General features: G+C 47.4%; 1 protein-coding gene across 2 annotated transcripts in view; it reads left to right on the top strand.

The window, feature by feature from the left end:
• PKNOX2 (PBX/knotted 1 homeobox 2) overlaps positions 1 to 21305 on the top strand; it is a 255540-nt gene that overhangs the window by 206949 nt on the left and 27286 nt on the right. For both annotated transcript variants that reach the window (XM_033098363.1, XM_033098362.1), the window contains 2 exons: positions 4279 to 4450; positions 15892 to 16080. In XM_033098363.1, the coding sequence (XP_032954254.1) occupies positions 4279 to 4450; positions 15892 to 16080 (361 nt within the window). The remainder of the gene's footprint in view (positions 1 to 4278; positions 4451 to 15891; positions 16081 to 21305) is intronic.

A 21305-nucleotide genomic window follows, 5' to 3' on the forward strand; every position in this document is an offset into this window, starting at 1 on the left:
AGTTGGACAAACTAAAGCTCAGGGGAGGCCGAGAATAACAGAACCAATATCCCGTGCCTAACTGAGAAGGCTCCTTCCCATCCATGTTGGCACAGACAGTGCTATTCACGTCCCAGGTGGCTAAGCTGCCCAGCTCTCAGGGTCCCTGCTCTATTCACCTCACCCCCTCCCCGACCCAAACCTGAAGCGGGGGCTGCTAGAAAGGGCTCCTTGAAGGTGGCTGCCAGCCTCCTCTCCACCCTTAGGGGGTGATGTGGGAGGTAGCTTAGAAATACTGGTCAACACTTCGGCAGGTGTAGGCTGGCAGCTGGGGAAGGGACTGGGTACTGGGCTGAGAACAGCCTTAGAGAAGCCCGTGGCATGACTACAGCTACAAACCCTGCTGAGTCCTTAGGAAACTATGCCTGTTTCTCAGGGGGTGGTTCAAAGTGTCTCAGTGGTCCCTACACTTGAGGTAGCAGGTAGCAGGTAACAGCCTGGGTTTATGGAGGGATCCAGGTGGATAGAGCATGGAAGCCACAGGCAGCCCCACTGTCCCTGGCTGCCGTGCATATGAAAAACTGTGGCTAAGCTCAGATGCCACCTGAGTTCATGGGATCAGGGATCCAGGGATGGGTAGAACCAGAGGCAGGAGTCTGGAGAGGCTGGGGTATGAGAAAGAAAGATTTGGGAGCTGATAGTTTGGCTCAGGAGGGCAGGAGCTGGAGAGAGGCAGCCATGCCAGCATGCAAGAAGCATGCTCAGTGCTCCATGAGCCCTTGGAGAAAGGATGGAGCACATGTTTCCATAGAAGCATATGGCAGAAGCCATAGAAAACACCCCCAGATATGCCCCCGCACCCCCCACACACATTCTGGGGACATCTGAAACCTGGAAGTGAGAGGTTTATAAAAAGGACCTATGCTGTGGCTCTGCATAGAAGGTACACCTTGCTTCCCAATGTATGTGACAATGCCTCAACACAGCCCGCCTCCAGACCCCCTGAAAGCCCAGCTGTCTGAGAGCTACGGTCTGACGCCTGCTTACCTCTTCAACCTCATCTCTCTCCATTCCACTCCTGCCTACCTTGCTCCCGTCCCACTTGTCTGGATTTTGTTCCAGAAACATGCCAAGCTCATTCCTATCTCAAGTGCTTTGCTTTTCCTCCTGCTTGGAATACCCCTCCCTCAGATTTTTGCATGAGTGCCTCCTCATCATTCGAGGCTTAATTTAAATGTCGTCTCCTCAGAGAGGCCCTCCCTGGCCACTCTCCTCCCTGCAGGGGCAAGGACAGTGGCAGAGGAGACCACCCTCCTCTCCCCACCCCAAGTCTAGTGCTAGTAGCGGGGGACCCAACCACCGGCAGATCCCTCTTCCCCTGACACACACGAACTCATGCTGTGTACACATAACACTCAATCCCCGCGCAGTAACATACAGATAACACATGGCACATGCACACACGCTACACACAATATAGGGCATATGTATTCACAGCACAAAAAATCTGCACCCCAGTCTGTATATACAACCTACATGCATACACTCTGTACAGACCCAACACTGTGTGTGCACACAGAATAAAAACACACAGACAGGGCAGCATACTTCTACAACACTCACCCTGGCTCTCGTTGACAGATGCACACGTGTACACTTACACACACGCACACGCACGCACACACACACAGACACACACATTATCCCCTCTGCATTCAGCAGCTGCCCACCTCCCTCCAACCAGTGAGAAGGGAACAAGCGGTGACCGGCGGGGGTGCACCCACCACCTGGCACAGTGCTGCGGATTATTAGCTCCTGGTAATTTAGTGCCCTTGTACAGAGTCGATTTGTGCCTTTCACTCCTAATTGATCTAGTGGCTGTTTAAATGGCAGCAGGCATCTGTTGAGAGTAGGGAGGTTCATCAGGCGCAATAATTCATAACACCGTCTGGAATTTGCCTTTCATGTCCCTCAGCTAAACCACTGCAGGCTCTGCTTGAATTACAGCCACCGAGGCTTTCTTTGGTATTCCACTCAGGGCCAGGAGAATCTTGCATTAAACTGGGATCAGGTTAGATTAGACTATAATATGCTGCAGCATTAGTGGCTGCAAATGAAGACTTATACTGGAGTTTAACCCCTTCACCTGGTTTCTCTTTGTCTTCAGCTGGATGGCTAAGTGAACCCATTGTTTTTCCTACCAGCTTTCTGCAGGGGCTGAATAGATCTTCTAGAGATTTGGGGCTGCAGATGGTCCACCCTCAGATTTTGACCCTCTTTTGCCTCCAGACGACAAACAGCCTGCAGCCTTGGGGCCCAGCCGCTTATGCATCAGCTCCTGAAACATGGGTTGGGGAGGTGGTGTCCAGCGGCAGGGTCCGCCAAGCCAAGCAGCTCATCTGAAGTAGAAATCTGTACCCGCGCCCCACACTGCCCCTGAGCCTGAGTAGAATGACCAGCAGGTATGGATTTGAGTGTGGATGGGGCTAAACACCTGTCTTTTTGTCTAGAATTATTAGAATCCCAGAATGGAACAGGCTCGTAGGGATCCCCAAACACTGTATAGGCTGGACATTCAGTGCTTCTCTCAGTCTGTTTAATCATAGTGTGCTGGATGGGAAAAGAACAGTCTGGATTTTTTTCAAGTCTTATTGCGTGTTCCTGTATGGTAGCCACTAGCCACATGTGGCTATTTAATTAAAATTAAATTAAATTAAAAGTTCAGTGTCCTAGGCACAACAGTCATACTTTAAATGTCTGTGGCTACCACGTTAGACAGCAGACACTGTCGGACATTTCCTTGTTGCAGAAATCCTACTGGACAATGCTAGCCAGAACACCCCCTTTGGCAGAGGCCTGCGGCCAGGCCCAACACACATACTTCCTCCCGTTCCAGCAAGCAGGGCTTATTCAAAACGAAAGAGCTAGATTTCATGGGCCCAGGGGACTGAGGAAAGAGACAAGAGCGGATGTGCAGATGCTTTTTCGGGACTGCTGTGGGAGGGCATTGGGCTCCAGGGTCCAGTGTCAACAACCCATGCAAACACATGCACACACACTGGGTGTTAATCAGCAGTTCACACGTGCTGCAGAGAAACAAGAATGATATGGCCTTATACTACATGCACATAGGCACACACACATAACACACATGTATACTATATGCACGTAGGCACACATAACATACATATATACTACATGCACATAGGCACACACGTAACATACATATCTACTATATGCACATAGGCACACACATGTAACATACATATATTCAACAAATATTGGGTTCCACACACTTCTGCTAGACTCTGGACAGACAGTGATGAATAAGGTGGGCTTGCTTCCTGCCCTCATGTAGCTCACAGTCTAGTGAAGAAGGCAAGTAATAAAACAAAAAGCTCAAGGAGCCATCGGCATAGGATGGGGGAGGTGCAGTCAAGGGAGACTCCCATAGTGGGTGACACCTCAGCCGAGAACCCCAGAGCCAGTCAGTAAGCCCTTCAGCTTACATAATACATCACAGAACCACACCACACACCACACACACTCACTCACATACTCTTCCTTCCTTACTTCATTACTGGTCACCAATCGTTAAGTGCCTGCTATGAGCATACAGGGCAAGGTCCTAAGGATGCAATGACCATTAAGACAGGAACAGTCCTGGAGAAAAACAGTGAACAAATAACGAAGCAAATAATCATTTAATTACAGATGTGCTAAGTGTGTGATGATGGAAAAATTCAGGGAGATCTTATCCATGGAACTGGGTGTCTGACCTGACACCTGCCCACCATGTGTGGATGAGAATTTGGGCTCACACACATCCCCTGTATACACTTGCAGACACACAGGTGCTGCCCCTCAGCTGGCTCCAGATGGCCAAGAATGGGTCTGTGACCAACCACTAATGTTCATATCCAGGACTTGTCTGAACACTTCCACATTTCCTTCCTGGGTTGACCTGGAACCAGAAATGGACACCTACTTCTCTGAAGGATTACAGCCATCACCCTCATCAAAATTCCATGCAGCTTATCTGACCGAAGAGAAAAGTTAGGCACCCGTTGGGGAGGAACAGAAACCCTCTGAGGCCCCAGGAATGGGAGACTGGATCCTCCATGCTAGGGCATGAAATGCTGCCATCTAGGCTGACCGTGGGGAGTGGGGACGTTCTCAAGGAGTGGGACTTTGGTAGAAGAAGTGACGGGAGTGTGGGAGAGGTACCCGGGTGGCTTCTGAACCCAGCCAGCAGCAGGTCTCTGTGTGCACATGTGTGAGCTCTTGATGTTCCCACAGGCACCCTCTTTTCCCGCTCCTGACGCTGCTGTTTGAGAAATGTGAACAGGCCACCCAGGGCTCTGAGTGCATCACCTCCGCCAGCTTCGACGTGGACATCGAGAACTTTGTCCACCAGCAGGAGCAGGAGCACAAACCCTTCTTCAGCGATGACCCAGAACTGGACAATCTGGTAAAGACCCTTGAACCCCCACCATGACTAGGGTCTTCTTCCCCTCTGATTCCCCTACAAATGCCCTAGAAATGATCCTTTCCTTCATTCATTCAACAGAAAATTTTGTGTGCCCACTGTGGAGCAGGCGCTAGATGCGCCTTCTAGCAGCTGAGAACAATTTCTAAGTTCCTCAAATGAAGAGCTTCATGCACAGGTTTTGCTGGCAAAGTTCATCCCTCCTCAGCCTGTTGGTGCTGCGGCACCAGCTTCTCACTGTCAGCCACTTGCAGTGCAGACAGGAAGAGAGGAGAGTCATAGCACCCCGAATGCCTGGGGTAGTGGTTCTGAGGGCTGGAGTCCTGGCTTGTTAGTAAATCTGTCAAACTGCCCAGAAAGGAGCCGCTGGCTGGCGCACTGCAGTGTGAGGATGAGGTGACAGGTATATGCAAGCACCTCAGTAGATAGAAAGTCCTGGAAATGCCGTCGTGTTGAGGAAGCCGACAGATGTCCTGCCCGTTTAGGGGAACACAGTAGATCAGGCTCCCAAACCTCGCTTGCCATCCAGATTATCACTACAGCTCTTTAAAAAATACATATTCCTGGGCTCCACCACCTGGAAATTGGGATTCACTAAGTTTGGTGAGGCCTGTGAGTCTACATTTTTTAAAGTTTCCCGGGCAATTGCAATCATCAAAGTTTGGTAATCAGATGCCGATTATGTGGCATCTGAAATTTACTTCTAGCCCTAGGAATTCTGCTGAGACAGAGAGAGAAAGCAATGGCTCTGTTCATTCATCATGATAAATGGTCGTCCTGGAATTATTAGCCACAATTCTTGATTTTTCTGTGGGTGGATCACCCAGGTTATGCGCGGTGATTTGGAAAGTCTGCAAAACTCTACTCCACAAACTGATTGATTACAGTGCTGACCTCTTGCATCCATAGGTTAGCCAGTACCTGCTCCCAGAAGGGGAACAGAATTAGAAAAGCAAATGTGGCTCCAAAAAAGGAAGGAACAAAATGTGTGCACGCACACACACACATGCAACCACACCACACACAGTGCACATGTAGAACAGGATTTCAGTGACTTGGGTATTATTCTGCGTTGTGAATACACTAAAAAGTGTCCACCCACTGCTTCTGTCGAGAGTTGAATGTAATATTTATGGAGTCCGGAAGAACTATCAGGAGAGACTGCCCTGGCCTGGAAATGCATTTAGAGAGGGAGCAGGCCTCGGCCACTAACACTGTCAGCGGTGTTAGTGCAGGTGTCCGAGAGCCCCAGACCCACCTTTGCTCATCGCTGACCCTCCCTCTGCCCTGGCTGGACGGAGCAGCCACATTGCCCACGAGCCCAGACCACTGTCTTCTCAGGTCCCCTAGGAGAGTTACCCCGTGCAGGTCCCCAATTGGTCAGACAGTAAGTGCAGGCTGGTCTGGCCCCGCACTGCTTTTCAACTGATCAGAATCTCAGGACTGCACTTGTGAAGCGATCTTCAGCTCCTACACTCACAGCAGCCATGGAGCCAGAGGTGAGGCAGCCATTTCTGTGGGAGCGAGGATGGACCTGACGGGTCAGAGCCCTGTCCCCTCACTTGGCACCAAAAGAAACTGAGACCTGAATTGATAGGAAATACCTCAAACCAGATGAGTAACGTGAAAGAATTTAAATCTTCTTTAGAAGTAGAAGTCCTAGGGAAATAAGCTTCATACACCCCGCCCCCCACCACCTGCCAGGTGACCTATGGAAGACCCACCGAGGCCAGCCTCCTATTCTAGTACAGCTTAAAACATGCTAAAAAGTGTCCAGCTCCACGCTCTCCCTTGGCCATCACTATCTGGGTCTCTCTGGGTCTATTCACTCAAAGAATCAGATTTCCTGATTCAATCCAACAAACCTGGGTTAAGTGTCTGTTAAGCACCAAGCCTGACCTAGGGAAGTGGATATTGTAGAAGCTGCCACAGCAGCCACAGCCTTCTGCCACTCCCTGGTCTTCTGTCTCAGGGGACGGGGCTGGGAGTGGTCCCGCTGGTGGAGCAGTCTTTGGAGATCCATCCTATCCACTCCCATGGACCTGATTTACCTAAATGAGTTGGCCACAGTCATGACTGGTTGATTGGTCAATTATTTTAATGGGGACAGTTGAAAGAGCACTTAGAGCTGAAAGTCCTGAGGCTGGCTTCACTGTGACTTGGATGGCTTCACTCCTTTGAAAGCTCGGTTTCCTCATCTGTAGATCTCATACGCCTATCTCAAGTGACTAATAAAAACATCAGTGAGATGGCTTGTGGACTAAATGGCCTTCAAGACTGCATGCCATCCAGAAGGTTAATCTCAAATGCAGTATCGCTAAGGGAAGGCATTCCAGCTTCCCAGCCTCGCCTCCTGGCCATCCAGACTGGGGCAGGGCCCCTGCAACTTTACTTGGGGAGCCAAACAGTGCCCTTCGCTGCCCCTCTTATAGTCTTGTGTCGGGAGGAGGCAGATGAAGAGGCCAACCACGGGAGCCATCATTAAAACAAGAATCATGTCGCCGGCATAGCCGAGATGCACATAATTAGAAATTAGAAAAAGGTCAGATCGCGTCATTATCAGCTCAATCAGCTGCCGAGTGCCACAGCCAGTTAATCTGGCATCTGTATTTTTTACAACCCTGCACACGTAGCCCAACGGACTGTAACTCTTTATCCGGACAGATATACTGCGCAGTGGAGCAGGGACATAAAATGAGAGACCCCAAGCAAATGAGCTGAGATAATTGAGAGATTTATTTTATATATATATGTGTGTCAGGGCAGCTTTCCTATGCCCTTGAATATTGACATTCACAGATGGGATTGTCAGGAGGACACTGGGGTGCCCCAAATTTTGTCCCACCCTGAGCTCTCAAGCTTAGATCCTGCTTTCTCCCCAGCCCCACGAAGCCCACCACTGGACACGAATCCTCCCACCTCCAGCTGGTCTCCCTCACCCCTGCCCACCCCGCCCCCACCTCCAAGCCAATTGCATGTCGTGCCTTTCCGCGCTCCCAGCAGTCTCCCCGACAAGTTCCCATGGGAATGGCGGACTGAGTTCTTCCAGAGCTGTCCCAACATCAGAGAGGGTCCCAGACTGTAGTTTCTGAAGGAACTTCCCTTCCTTGTTAGCCAGCTGCTCTCACGGCACGTTAGGGGAAAACACACCGCAGACAGAAGCAAGTCCATTTCTTAGATGGAGACACCAAAGTCCAGAGAAGAGAAACTGCATCAGGACCAGAACCAGGTCTGCTGGCTCCTAATATGGTGCTCCTTCCACTATATCACCCTCCTCTCTTCTCCCTGGGGGCAATAAAATCCTCTTTTATAAAGAGTAACTCCACCAGCTCTCCCTGGACCTCCACATCCTGACCCTCTCTACCGCCCATCTCCAACTCCTGGTGGTTAAGCTGGAATTCCCCCTGGTTAACTCCCCTGGTTAACCATCCACTCCAATTCCCACACCCACCCGGGGCTCACCAGGCTTCTTTCTTACCTGGACCCACTGACCCCCAGGTTGGCCCCCCGAGCCTCTGACTGGCAGTTGGTAAAGTTCGTAAAATTTGCAAGTTCCCCAAACCCCTTTGAAAGGTAAAAGCTTTTTGTTTTATAAAATCTGATTTACAGGCCCCCAGTGCAGGGCCGAGGTTTTATATATTATGCAAGATTTCAAACCGAGGCTGTAAAACCTACGGTTTCAGTTTCATGCATGGAATTTTTTTATGTGTAAATTTTTTAACATTTATGGGGCACGTTTTAATGAGACTCTGGTGTGGCTCGAGGGACAGATTATGTCTGCCTGACCGCAAAGCCAGCTCCAAAATGGGGCCCTGCAGGCCCCTGGGCCCACTCTGAGGAGGCAAGGCCAAAGGCCCGAGGCTGTGAAGAGGAGCCAGGCCAGAGCTCTGAGCCCTCAGAGACCTTGGCCGGCCCCACTCAGAGTCACTCACGTCAGCCTTCAGTGCAACTCCCTTCACCCAGATAGGAGCAAGAAATCCTACAGACACCAAGAAAGGGACAGGAAATAAGAATAATGTACGCTAGCAACAATGAACATTTGCAGAGCACTTATCAGGTGCCAGGTGCTCTTCTAAACACTCTACGTATATTTTCTCCTTTAATCCTCTTTTCAAACCCACAAGGCATGTGTTACTATTATTCCCATTTTAAGATGAGGACATTGAGACACGAGGTGACATCACTAGCTTAAGATCACACAGCTGGCGGAGGCTAGAAGCACATACGAGTCTCAAGCACCGGTCCCCACACTCCTCACAGTAACTCTGCCCTGTAGCTCATGTTTTCTTAGTGCTTTCTATGTACCAGGTCTTCTTTTTCTTGTTTTTCTAGCCACCTCTCATTTAATCCACAGTACAACTCTGAGGGAGTCACTATCATTATCCCATTTTACAAAGGCAGAAAGTAAAGCGCAAAGGTTATGTAAACTGTCCAGAGTCTCCCAGTAGGTGGAAGACCCCGGGTTCTCGAGGCCTGCTCTGCTATTTGGTTCTTGCGATGGCCCTATGACGTAGTCATTACTATCCCCACTTACGGAGGAGGAACTCAAGGCCTAAGAACCCAAAGCCAATAGGTTACAGAGCTGGAATTTACACCAAGTTGGTCTAACCTTTCCTGGTGGGTCTGGGTCTAACCAAAGCACACCTTTCCTCTGAACGACACTGCTTCTCCACATTCTGAGGACATTGGAGTGGAAGCCACCTTACTGACTTAATGGTGATTTAACTTGTCATGCATGATGGCTTCCATAAAAATGTTCATCCTATGCCCCCACCATCTGGCAGTTCTTGGTCCCTGGTCTCCACCTTTCTTCCTCGTTCCAGTGATCCTGCACTTCCAACTGGTCAGGAGGTGCTGGTCTGGTCTGGAAAAATTCCCGATTAGATTTTAGTGTTGGCTGCCTCAGTGACCCCCAGGAAATATCAGAGCACATTAAGGAATGTGTGTTTACAAACTCCTTCATGTAAGTGAGGGAGAATATTTCCAGCTTCCTAACTCGCAGAAGAAAAAGGAGAGGGTGAAAAGAAACTACCCTCCAGGGCAAGGGCGCCTCCCTAACTGCTGCGTACAATTTAGTGGGGTGCCCAATCTCCAAGCCTCAATCTCATCCTCAGGAGAGATGTGTCCCGTGGTTATGAGACTCAAATGAGATAATGGAGAGAAAAGCATTCTGCAACTTGTAAAGTGCTCTGTATATCATTGTTTTCAAAAGCAAGATTTATTACTATCAAGAAAAGAGGCCACTTCCTACAAGAGAGGCCACTGTTTAGAAGGAACCTTCATGGTGAAGGGAGGGACACACGGACATAAAGAATTGGCGTTTATCAAATAGCTGCTCTGTGTCCGGGACATTTGCATACATTATCTTATTCAATTTCACAACAACTCTACACTGTCGGTAGCCATTATCGTCCTCCTAAATTTTACAGAAAGTTAAAACACTTGTCCAGAATATCCAGGTAAGACATAATCAGTTCTGGACGTCACACCATGTGACTTCACAGAAAAGGAGGCTCCCCAGTCCCGTGTACTTTCCTGGGACCTACGGGGCTAGTGTTAGGAGACGAAAATGTAAGGTTGCAGCTTGTTTTGCTTCTTTGAAGGGTACTTGTTAGAAAATAAGGACTGTTTCTTTATTTTGAAAGGGAAGGGAGGGAGGAAAGCTGAAAGATGAAGCAAAACTTGGGGAAAGGAATTAAGGACACATTTATCACATTTGATGACGATATTAAATTAAATGGAATTGTTATGGCTCTAGAAGATTTGGAATAACTTTTTATATGACATTGATTACCTAGAAAAATAGTTTAATAAGTAAGAGTTTTATTCTGATGTAGAGGCAAACCCCCCAAATTGCAAACACATAGGACAGAGCGTGATTTACAGCACATAAATATAGAAGAAAAACTGGGAAGGATTATTCTTGCACTAGCTGAATATGGAATAGCAATAGAAAATCCAACAGGATATTAGAAAAGATTAAAAGACATTAAAAAAAAGGTCTATGCTCTTGGTTCCCTGCGGTTTATAAAGCATTTTCACATTATTATCTCTCTTAGCCCTTATCGAATCTTGTGAGTTAGGGATGATCATGTCTCCATTTCACAAATGAGGAAACTGAGGCTCAGAGAAGTCAGGATACTGGCCCAATATCACCCAGTTTGTAAACAGTAGGTCTGGACTCAAATCCAGGCTGTGTGACAGCAAACCCCACAGACTCTCTTCTCTGCCAGGCAGCCATCCCACATTAATGGCATTGCCCACCTTCTCCTGTAATATTGAATAGTCTTACATATTCATGGCCTCGGAATACCATGAGGATTTACTCTACCTTCTTAACTCTTTAAACCACGTCTATTATCCCATGAAAAAGTAATCCTTCAGCTGTGCTTTATTAGACCAAAAGGTGTGTCCACTTTTGGCCACTGGACACCACGTCTGGTTTAAGCACGGTATGTGTATATTTCATCTGAGCAAAGCTATCTGGGTTGATTTTACTTTTTATTTTGTTTTACTTATTTGTATTTTCTGATTCCTTTTTTTTTTTTTAAATCCATGAATACGTATGGGCTATATTTTAAAAATAAATGAAGAGATATGTGTACTTTTCTGGGTGTGTGTATTACTTCACAAAAAGATTTCAAAATAAGTGAGTGGATAAAATGTTGGTTAAAAATGAAGAATAGTCTGTTAAAGGAAAGCTCAGGGAAAGAAGGAAAGAAGAAACAGAAGGAAAGAAGAAAGGAAGGGAGGGAGGGAAGACAGGGAAAAAGAAGAAAAGTTTAAGGAACTAGGATTCTTTTGTCTAGAGAAGGCAAAACTAATTGGATAATTTATTCAAGTCAGATGACTTGTCCAGTGTATGGCATATAGTGAGACAATATTTATGTTGAATGGATAATGTTAAATTAAGAGGGGTTGTGTTGATGGAATCACTGGATGTTCTTGGTCCCTACAGAAGGCTGAGTAAGCACTTTCTGTTAAAGCAAGAGAGAATTTGGTAAATTCATGGAAGAACTCAATCAGCAGATTGAATGAACATAGAGGTGGTCTGAGGTGGTAAGGTTCTGACTGGGACAGCCTCAGAGAAGATGCAGCCACACGTCTGAGGGAGTGGACCTTTCCCTCACTCACCTGCAAGGTGGCCCAGATCACTTTCTTCCAGTACCTTTCAGGCCCCTTCCAGCACCGTCAGTGACTTAAGGGCAGGAGTCCTGGTAATGTTCAGAGAATCAGAAAACAGAGAGCACCTGACAGTCCAATCCTCTCTTTTTACACACGAGGAAACAGCTACCTGCCTTGGTGAGGTAGTCTGACTCTTGGGGGCTAGGCCAGGGGTGAGAAATGAGAAACCAGAGCAGCCAAAAGAGGGAAGACTACCAAAAAGCGTTCTGGAAATCCTAAAGTTTAATGTCCCCAAAGCTATTTGATTTTCCTGGAACCCCATAATTCCTGTCACCAAGCCACTTTCTCCTTAAACCATGCATGCTTTAAACGGCCATTTTCTCTATCTACATAAATCCCAAGAGCCTGGATTGAGGGCAAAGCAGCACAGGCAACCGCGCTTCACATCCTACTTTTGTCCTTGCCAGCTGTGTGACTTTAAGCAGTAAAATCATATCTCTGGGTTTCATTTTCTCCAACTGTAAAGTATGTACGATAATGTGTCCCCATGCAGAGGTGGTTGTGGAGTAAATCAGACGAGGTCTGCCATGGGTCTACCACAGGGCCTGAGACAGTAAGAATAAGAATCTTTTTGGTATTGTGATCAATCCATCGATGAGTATTTATTAAACACCTTTACTGTGCTAATTACTCTGAGAGACATAACCCGAGATCTCCACGGCCAAAGTCAAGTAGAAAATTTAGACAAGAGTGAATATTTATTCAGAACCTAACTCCATTGGGGTCCAACGGATCCATACTAAAGTCACTATTCTCCTCTGCACCTGGGACAGCACACTCTCCATTAGTTTCAGCCCCATGGAGGAAGCACTCCCTTGGGAGAAGAGCCTATGATTGAGCCCTGCACGAGGACACAAAATTTTTGGTTTCTGTCTTTGAGTGACACTTCATCTAACTCGGTACTCCAAGCACCCTTAATTAGTTGAGTATGGTCCCTACCCATCAGACAATCCAAATGCCAACGCAGGAACGCTTCAGGGGCTCCCCCCTTGAAATGCCAATGAAGCACAGAATGGGGTAGGACACTGCTCCCAGCCACGCTGCTCTACTCCCACCAGAAGTCAAAATTCTCTGGGAGGGATTCTCGTTTTCATTTCCCTGGGTCTCAAAATGGTAGCCAAATGCTGGGAGGGTGGGCTTAAACGGGGACTCCTGTATATTGCTTATGTCAACATACGTGGGTCTCAAGAGGAAACAAGCCCCCACCCTTTTTCTCACTTTTTATTTTCATATAATTGTAGAGTTACATGCCGTCATAAGAACTAAAAAACAGAAGTACGGCTTCCCTTCTTGCATGACTATAGAACACTTTCACAATCAGGAAATCGACAAGATACAATCCACCCACCTTAATTCAGATTTCGCTAGTTTTACCAGTGCGCGTGGGCGTGCATGGGTGTGTGTTTAGTTCTGTGCAGTTTTATCACCTGTGTGCATTCATGTGCACACTGTGGTACACATGAGATACAGAACAGTTCCTCCCCCACCCCACTGCCTGGCAACCACTAATTTGTTCGTTATCTCTATAATTCTGTCATTTCAAGAATGTTATAGAAATGGCATCACACAGTATATAACATTTTGAGACTTATTGTTCTTTCTCAGCATAATTCCTTTCAAATCCACCCAGGTTGTTGAGGGTATCAATCACTTGTTCCTTTTTGTTCCTGAGTACTCGTCCTTGGCATGGATGGACCACAATTTCTTTATCCATTCACCGGCTAAAGTATATTTTGGTTGTTTCCAGTTTTTGGCTATTAGAAATAAGCCTGCTTTGAACATTCACATACAGATTTTTCTGTAAATATACGCTTTTATTTCCCTGGGATAAATGCCCAAAAGTACAATTTTGGGGTCATATGGTAAGCATATATTTAGTTAGAAACTGTTTTACTGCTTTCCAGAGGGGCTGTTCCACTTTTCATACCCACAAGCAGTGTGTGAGTTTCCAGTGTCCAGTTCTTCACCAGCATTTGGTGTTATCACTTTTTATTATAACCATTCTGATAGATGCGTAATGACATCTCATTGTGGTTTTAATTTGCATTTCCTTGATGGCTAATGACATTGAACATCTTTTCATGTGCTTATTTGCCATCTGTATATTCTCTTTAGTGAAATGTCTGATGTTGTCTTTTGCCCATGTTCTAATTGGATTGCTTATTTCACTCTTCAGTTTTGAAAGCTCTTTATATATTCTAGGTATGTTCTTTGTCAGATGTGTGGTTTGCAAATATTTTCTCCCAGTCTGTTTGTCCTTTCATCTTCTTCCCAGGGGCTTTTGAAGAGCAAACATTTTAAATTTTGATGAGGGTTCATCAAGTTTTCCATTTCTGGGTCATGCTTTTGGTGTCAATTTTTTTTTTTTTAAAGAATTTTTTTTAGAAGGAATCTTTTTGTTGGTGGGGGGGTCGGAACAGGACTTTATTGGAAGTGCACAGTGTGCACTTCCAGGACTTTTTCCAAGTCAAGTTGTTGTCCTTTCAGTCTTAGTTGTGGAGGGCGCAGTTCAGCTTCAGGTCCAGTTGCCGTTGTTAGTTGCAGGGGGTGCAGTCCACCATCCCTTGCCAGGAGTAGAACCGGCAACCTTATGGTTGAGAGGACGCGCTCTAACCAACTGAGCCATCCGGGAGCTCAGCGGCAGCTCAGCTCAATGTGCCGTGTTCAATCTCAGTTGCAGGGGGCGCAGCCCACCATCCCTTGCGGGAGTCGAGGACACAAACCGGCAACCTTGTGGTTGAAAGCCGAACCGGCAGCCTTTGGCATTAGGAGCACGGAGCTCTAACCGCCTGAGCCACCCGGGCCGGCCCCTTTGGTGTCAATTTTAAGAACTCTTTGCCTACTCCTTGATCCTGATGATTTTCTCCTGTATTTTTTTCTAAAAGTTTTCTAGTTTGGTACCTTACATCTAAGTCTTTGATCCACTTGTATTAATTTTTATATAAGATGTGAAATTTATATCAAGTTTCACTTTTTTGCTTCTGGATGTCCGATTGTTCCAGCACCTCTTGAACAACCTTTTCTTGAAAAGTAATTCGGCGATACTTATTGTAAGCCTAAAGTACGTCCATAACTTTTTTTCCTGTCACTTCTGGGAATTCATCCTAAGGAAATAATGCAGAAACATGAATAAAAACTTTAAGCTTGGAAAATAGTCACTGTAACATTTTTTTATAACATTGAAAAATTAGGAATAACCTAAATGCCCAATAATAAAATTGTTTAAGTATGGCACACACACAGAATAACTTGCAACGATAAAAAATATATTTACTCAGTAACGTTCACCCATTCAATAAATATTTACTTGGTTTCCACATGCATTGGTGCCAAGGCAAACATGGTGAGCAAATTACATACCATCCCGGACTTCTAGAAACACACAGTCTAGAAAGGAGACTAGGGAAAACAATTTTACCACCTAGAAAAATGCATCTGGTAAACTAAGGGCAGAAACAGGAAACAAATTTGTATGCGCAAGGTGATTGAAACTGTGTTAAAATATATGCATGTGGAAAAGACACGCACAAAAAGAAATAATCATTCTTTTAGGGTGATTGGATCAAGGGCAGTTTTTTTTTCATCCTCTCTTTTCCATACCTCCCACAACACTTTCTCTTTGTAATAATAACAATGATAAAGGGGAAAACTTCAAAGGAGAAATAGCTTCTTGCCATGAAAAGTTTAAGAATGTCCATTTGAAGAGGCGACATGTACAACAACCCAAAGGTCACGGAAAGGGCCACCACAGTTAGGTGTTCCAGCACCCAGCTACGTCACGCTGGATGATTCAGTCAGTTAGCAAGAATCAGTGGAGCATCTGCAAGGTGACCTGTATCATGGGATGCACTAGGTGTTTAAGAAGCGACAGTCCCTGACCTCATGCTTATTCAGTGTTCTACACTTTGCAGTTTGTGCATCCCCTCATAGGACTCTCTCAACAAACCTGTACAGTTGTCAGGGAGGGCTTGAGACATGGCCCTCTACCTCCAAGACCAGTGCTGTTCTCAGAGTACCACAACTGCCTCAAGAACAGCTGTGATAAGAGTGGGCTCGAGGCCAGCAAACCACTGGCAGATAGATAATGCGAATTTCAATCACATGGATGAGAAAGCATATACCTGGGGCAGGGGATGGGCTCCTCTCTCATGCTGTGCTTGGGGCTTGGGGACAGGAGGTCAAGACAGCGAGGGGAATGTGATAGAAAACCTGGTCTCACCTCTCCTCCCTCTCCATAGATGGTGAAGGCAATCCAGGTCCTGAGAATCCACCTGCTGGAGTTGGAGAAAGTCAATGAACTCTGCAAGGACTTTTGTAACCGTTACATCACCTGCCTCAAAACCAAGATGCACAGCGATAACCTGCTCAGGAATGATCTCGGGGGACCCTACTCCCCCAACCAGCCCTCCATAAACCTTCACTCACAGGTAACACACAGGGCTGGTTCCTATGTCCTAAGCCAGTTGTAGGAATGTCTGAAGGTCTCCTGGTGACAGGGAAGTGGATTAGTCTCACTGAATCCTTTCCCCATAAAGGTCCCTCCTCTGATCCACTCCTCCTTCTATTCATCAGGCACCACAGTTCCTTTTTGACCAGAGCCCACCACGGCAGGGCATTGGTATTTTCTAGAAGATGACCAGATCTGAGAGAGACAAGGTCCAAAGTGATTCCTGGCTTCCTGGCCCAAGATACCCCAAGAAATGAGCACAAGAGTTAAGGACATGGAAAGCTTCCCTGAAGGATGAGGCAGGACCAGACGGCTGGGAATGGACCCAGACATCCCAGCTCCATAGACTTCTCAAGAAGGCTTGCTGAGCTCCCTGGGTTCCTGAGAAGGAGGGCTGGGGGAAAGTGGTCCTACCCTGAATCCTGACCACTTAGTAGACGAAGACATCCTTCCAATGGGGCTGCTTTGCCCCGATCATTATCTAGTTGTTCACCTTGCCCTGGCACACCTGTCTCCCTAAGTGTTAGGGCCACTGTAAATGTCACCTCAAGTCACCCTCTCGCGAGAGTCACCTGCCACCTTCATGCTGGGAACTGGGAAATATGGAAACAGGGACTGTGTGCTCTGGGTGAGACTGGGCTCTTCTCTCCAGGACAGAATATTTTCCCAGAATGTACAAAATAAGAAAGATTCCTGGTGATACCTTTCCTTCAAACTCACTGGTGTCTACGTACTCCATAAGCTCCCCGCTTTCTTTCTCTCTCACTGAGTTTCTGAGTCTAGGACAGATACGTGGAGGGGCCCCGGGTGGTTTAGAGTAGCCTCTTTTCATGAGACAGTCAGGCTTGGAGATATGGGTAAACCTGCTAAGGATGATTGGCAAGAGGTGCTGGAAAGGGTGCTTATGAAAAGTGGCGCCGATTGTATCCCTAAGTTTCGAGGACAAATGCATATAATCGATCTCTCTAGGTTGGTAGAGGCAGGGCAAGGGACATGGTGACCTCTAGAAGGCCAGCCATGCCTTGTACATTTTGACAAGCATCGCATCAAAGCCACCCCCGTGTGATCGCTCTGAGACTCGATAGTGAGTACAGCACGGGACATGAGGCAAGAAGTTTATTTCCTCTTCCCATTGCTTGAAATCACCAAATCACTTTATTACAGATCTGAAAACAGCCGCCCTGGCTTCTGCTTGCTAATATTCTCTTGAAATAGACTCATTCCTTCAGAGTCTTATTGTACTTTCCCTTATGATCAAAATTAGCAAGAAACTTGCATAAAAGAGGACAATAATTGCTCAACGAGCATCTCGTTTGTAATTTATTAGTTTCTATTATTGTGGGTTACCATGGTGACGCTGCGCAGCCCCGGTGACAGGAGAGATGCGAGATAGGCGCCGAGGAGGCTGTGAGGCCTCACCAAATGGAGATGCACATTTTTATCAGTAATTTTCATGAAAATAATAAGTGAGGAGTTAATGAGATGGAAAGCCATCCTGTGGCTATTGTGAATTTTTTTTAAGTGTTGATCTAATTAGAATGCATCGGTCAGGAAAAGTAATGAGGGTTTAGTGCCTCACAGAGATGTGAGGATCATATCAGAAAATTAGCACCAGTCTTTGGAAATAATCAGGTCCTCGGAGAGGCACTGGATTTCCCCTTCTGGGCCTTCCAACTCTACCCCCAGCTCTGGCATTGGAAGTGCACCAGGGTGGTAGGGGAAGAGGGAAGGCCAGCAGGCTTAGCAGCCACAGTAGCCCCTCAGGGTTGGGGTCCTGAGGCTGACAAGTGCGTCTGCCCGAGCAGGGTCATGGGAGACACCGGGATGGTAGAGAAGTGAACGTGGGCAAGGTCTCAGAGATGCTGCCTGCGAAAGTCAGTCCTCCTGGGATTACAGTGCTTCTGAGCTCCAAGGAAAGAGGAAAGAACTTTGATTTCCATTACTACCCACATCAGATCTCTGCCTGACTGTGAAGCTGGCCCTGGGGTGGCTACTGCAGAAAGCCTCTGATCCGCTTAGAAAGAAATCAGACAATCAGGCAAAAACAAAGACACCAGAAAAGAGAGGAAAAACCACTCAGCGAGGCATGTCTCAAACTTGTCTTTTCATTTCCCCTGACTGCCACTACCTACTTGGTTCAGGCTTCAGGGAGTAAATAAGGTAATTACACACAGGCTACTGCCCGGGCTTCCTGACCTGATCTCCTCTCCTCTCTGGCTGTCCTCAGCCCTCCGACACACCACACACACACACACACACACACGCGCACACACACAATCACAAACTTGTGCACACACATCCACACACACACACACATGCCCACACACACCCCTCTGAAGCTTCTGTTGCTGGATTTATCTTCCTTAGACTCTTCCTAGCACTTTGATCAAAAACTGTAGTTGCCCCCAGAGTTTTCCCATCCTTCCTGTGACAGTTAAGTCCCTCCCATGTCACCATTCTTCCATGTCCATCTGTTTGGGTGAGGGCTCCACATCTCTGAAGGACCAAATTCAGCCTCTTCCCCAAGGGCAGTAACAGGACGGCTCTCCCAGTGGAAGCCTCCCTGATACCCCATCCAGAATGGATTTTTCTTTCTCTCAACTAACAGCTGGAGCACTTTGGGCTATTTATATGGTAAATATCACATGTGACTTTGTATTATAGTCACTTGTGTAAGCTTTATTTCCTCTCCTAGAAGACAAACATTGTTTGAGTAGAGACAGTATAGTTAGTATATATTATTATAACCCACACCTGACGAAGGCTACCAGAGGGCCTTGTGCATGAGACAGCCAGTGAAAATCTGTCGAAAGAAGTAGTATGGTTAGAAAGATGGAGAGAGAGAGAGACCGAGAAGCAAGAGGAAGCCAGAGGAGGAAGGAGAAATAGAAGAAAGGGAAAAGGAAAGAAAGCCATGCCGAGGATCTCGTGCAGGAGGCAGGTAGAGAAAGGCTGAAGGATTGGAGGAAAAGGGCAACACGGGAAAGAGACTCAGACCTGGAGAAGGGAAGTGAGGTGAAGAAAGTCAGAGACAGGAGAGATGGAAGGAGGACTGGTGGTGATCGTAAGATGAAGGATGTCTGAGGTACATGGAAAGGAGAAGGGACTAGGACGCACCGTGGGCTGCCCCAAACACATCCCCATCCAGGTCAGGCTCCTGTCACTGTCTTGCTGATGTAAGCTGTGACTAGCATGCGCCTCCCCAAGAAGGACAAACCCGGAGCTGCAAGACACTGTTCAGTGCAGGAGGTGGCCTTGGGATCCGGGCACAGGAGCCAGTACGAGAGGAAAGAGAAAAGGAGTGTTGGGCGCGTGCGTGTGTGTGCGTGCATGTGCGTATGTGTGCCCGTTCATCATGACTCGATCTTAATCTCTCCAGCCTAAAATAGCAGCACTGAGTGCCAGCCCGGCCTGGGGAGGGGTGTCTCCCCTCTGGAAGGAATATGATTCTTGGGATCAACATTCCAACCACCCGCCAGCTTTGTTGAAAACTGCTGGCTCATGGGTTTTCTTTCCATGTGCTAATCCTTCAGCCTTGTGCTGCAGAGTAGGAGATGTGTTTTTCTATTCAAATGAGTTCCCCCCTCACCCCCACCTCAGATGCCACACTGTGTCCCCATCCAACTCTATGGGGTCTGGGCATGTTCCCTGCTTGGCCTTCCATTTCTGTACATGAGTTTTCTCTTTGGGGATGCAACGGGGAAGGTGGGTGGGGGAGACTGCTTCTACCAAGCCGGAGAACTAAAACACAGTTTCAAGGACTTGGGCCACAGCCTGTTCTTTCCACGTCCCTGGGAAGTCACCCTGTGCTGCTTACACCTAATGACACCCAGGCTTCCTGATGCCTCAGATCCCAGGCTTCTTGCAGGGGCAGCTCCTCAGTCAGGAGGCTCATATTAGACTCAGACTCGGGGTTCTTCTGTCTTTATCTAGATGGCACAGACTAAACCATTCCCCTGGAGAGACCCTAACTCCAGCCTCACGCAAGTATTAATTTGACCTGAAATCCATCCCTCTGTCTCCATGGAGGTTTAAACCTCAGCTCTATGCCAGGACAAATTGAGCTGAGCCACAGTTCTCATTCAGTCGCCTCGCATTTGGAGGGGCACTTACTGTGTGCACCATGCTAGGCCCTCTGAGAACACAGTGAATCACGAAGGAGGAATGCCCCGTCTCAGTGGGAGGCACTGTGAGTGACAGTGGAGGAGATCAACTATGTGAGCCACTGAACGCTCCGGGTGGAGGGAGCACAGAGGAAGGGCAGGAAAGGAGCCGCAGAAGAGATGGGAGAGGAGCTGCAGGAGGGAGTCTGGATTGAGCAAACCACGTGTGTAGCCTGAGGTTGACCAGTCACCACTCAGCATCCTTCTTCCTCCCCCAGGGAAAGCCCAGGCCTAGTCTATTCACCCTCATGGCCAGGGTCTGTTCCTACTCAGAGACAGAATGAACAAACCTCCATGTGGATTAGACAGGCCAGCAGGAGGGTTTTGCCCATTGTGATTGGCGAAGTTACAAAATTACTGGCTTGGAGGAGGGCCGTTTCAGGCAGGCTTGGGAGGCGATGGAAGGTGGGTGGTTAGTAGACTATCTGGGAGCTCTGAAAGTGAGTGTTCCCAGGGTAGAGAGAAGTCTGGGAGAAGCTAAGGAACAGAAACAGCCTTTCAGAATCCCTGGAGAGAAGGGGCAGTCATTCATGCATCGTGCATCTATTCAAGCATCTACTGAGCCTGCGCAGCGCCAAGAATATAAAAATGGATATGACACGATCTCTGACCTCCAGCTGTAATGGTGGAGTGTCTTGCAGGCAAAGTTGTGGGAGACTACGCTTTGAGGGTGATAATGATGGCCAACTGCCAAAGAGGTTAAAGGCAGTAAAGAGCGTAGGTAAGGGGGTCATTGTCGGAGACATGATAGGGACAAACTAATCGAGTAGCTACCCCTTGCATTGCTCACAGGAGACCTGGCAGAGAAAAGGGAGAACCACACTTACTGGACCGCCCCCATCTCCAACACTGTGTGTACCAGGTGCTTTACATGTATTACCTTATTTACTCCTCACAACGAGGCTGCGAGGTGCACGTTAGTTTCTCCATTTTGTACCCGAGGAAAGGGAAGCTCCAAGAAGTTAAGATACTGGTCAAAGTCACACACCTAATAAGCAGCTGAGTCTGGGATGGGTTACTCCTGAGTCGATGTTCTACTTAA

The sequence above is a fragment of the Rhinolophus ferrumequinum genome, chromosome 25 (assembly GCF_004115265.2).
Source record: "Rhinolophus ferrumequinum isolate MPI-CBG mRhiFer1 chromosome 25, mRhiFer1_v1.p, whole genome shotgun sequence".
Lineage (NCBI taxonomy): Eukaryota > Metazoa > Chordata > Mammalia > Chiroptera > Rhinolophidae > Rhinolophus > Rhinolophus ferrumequinum.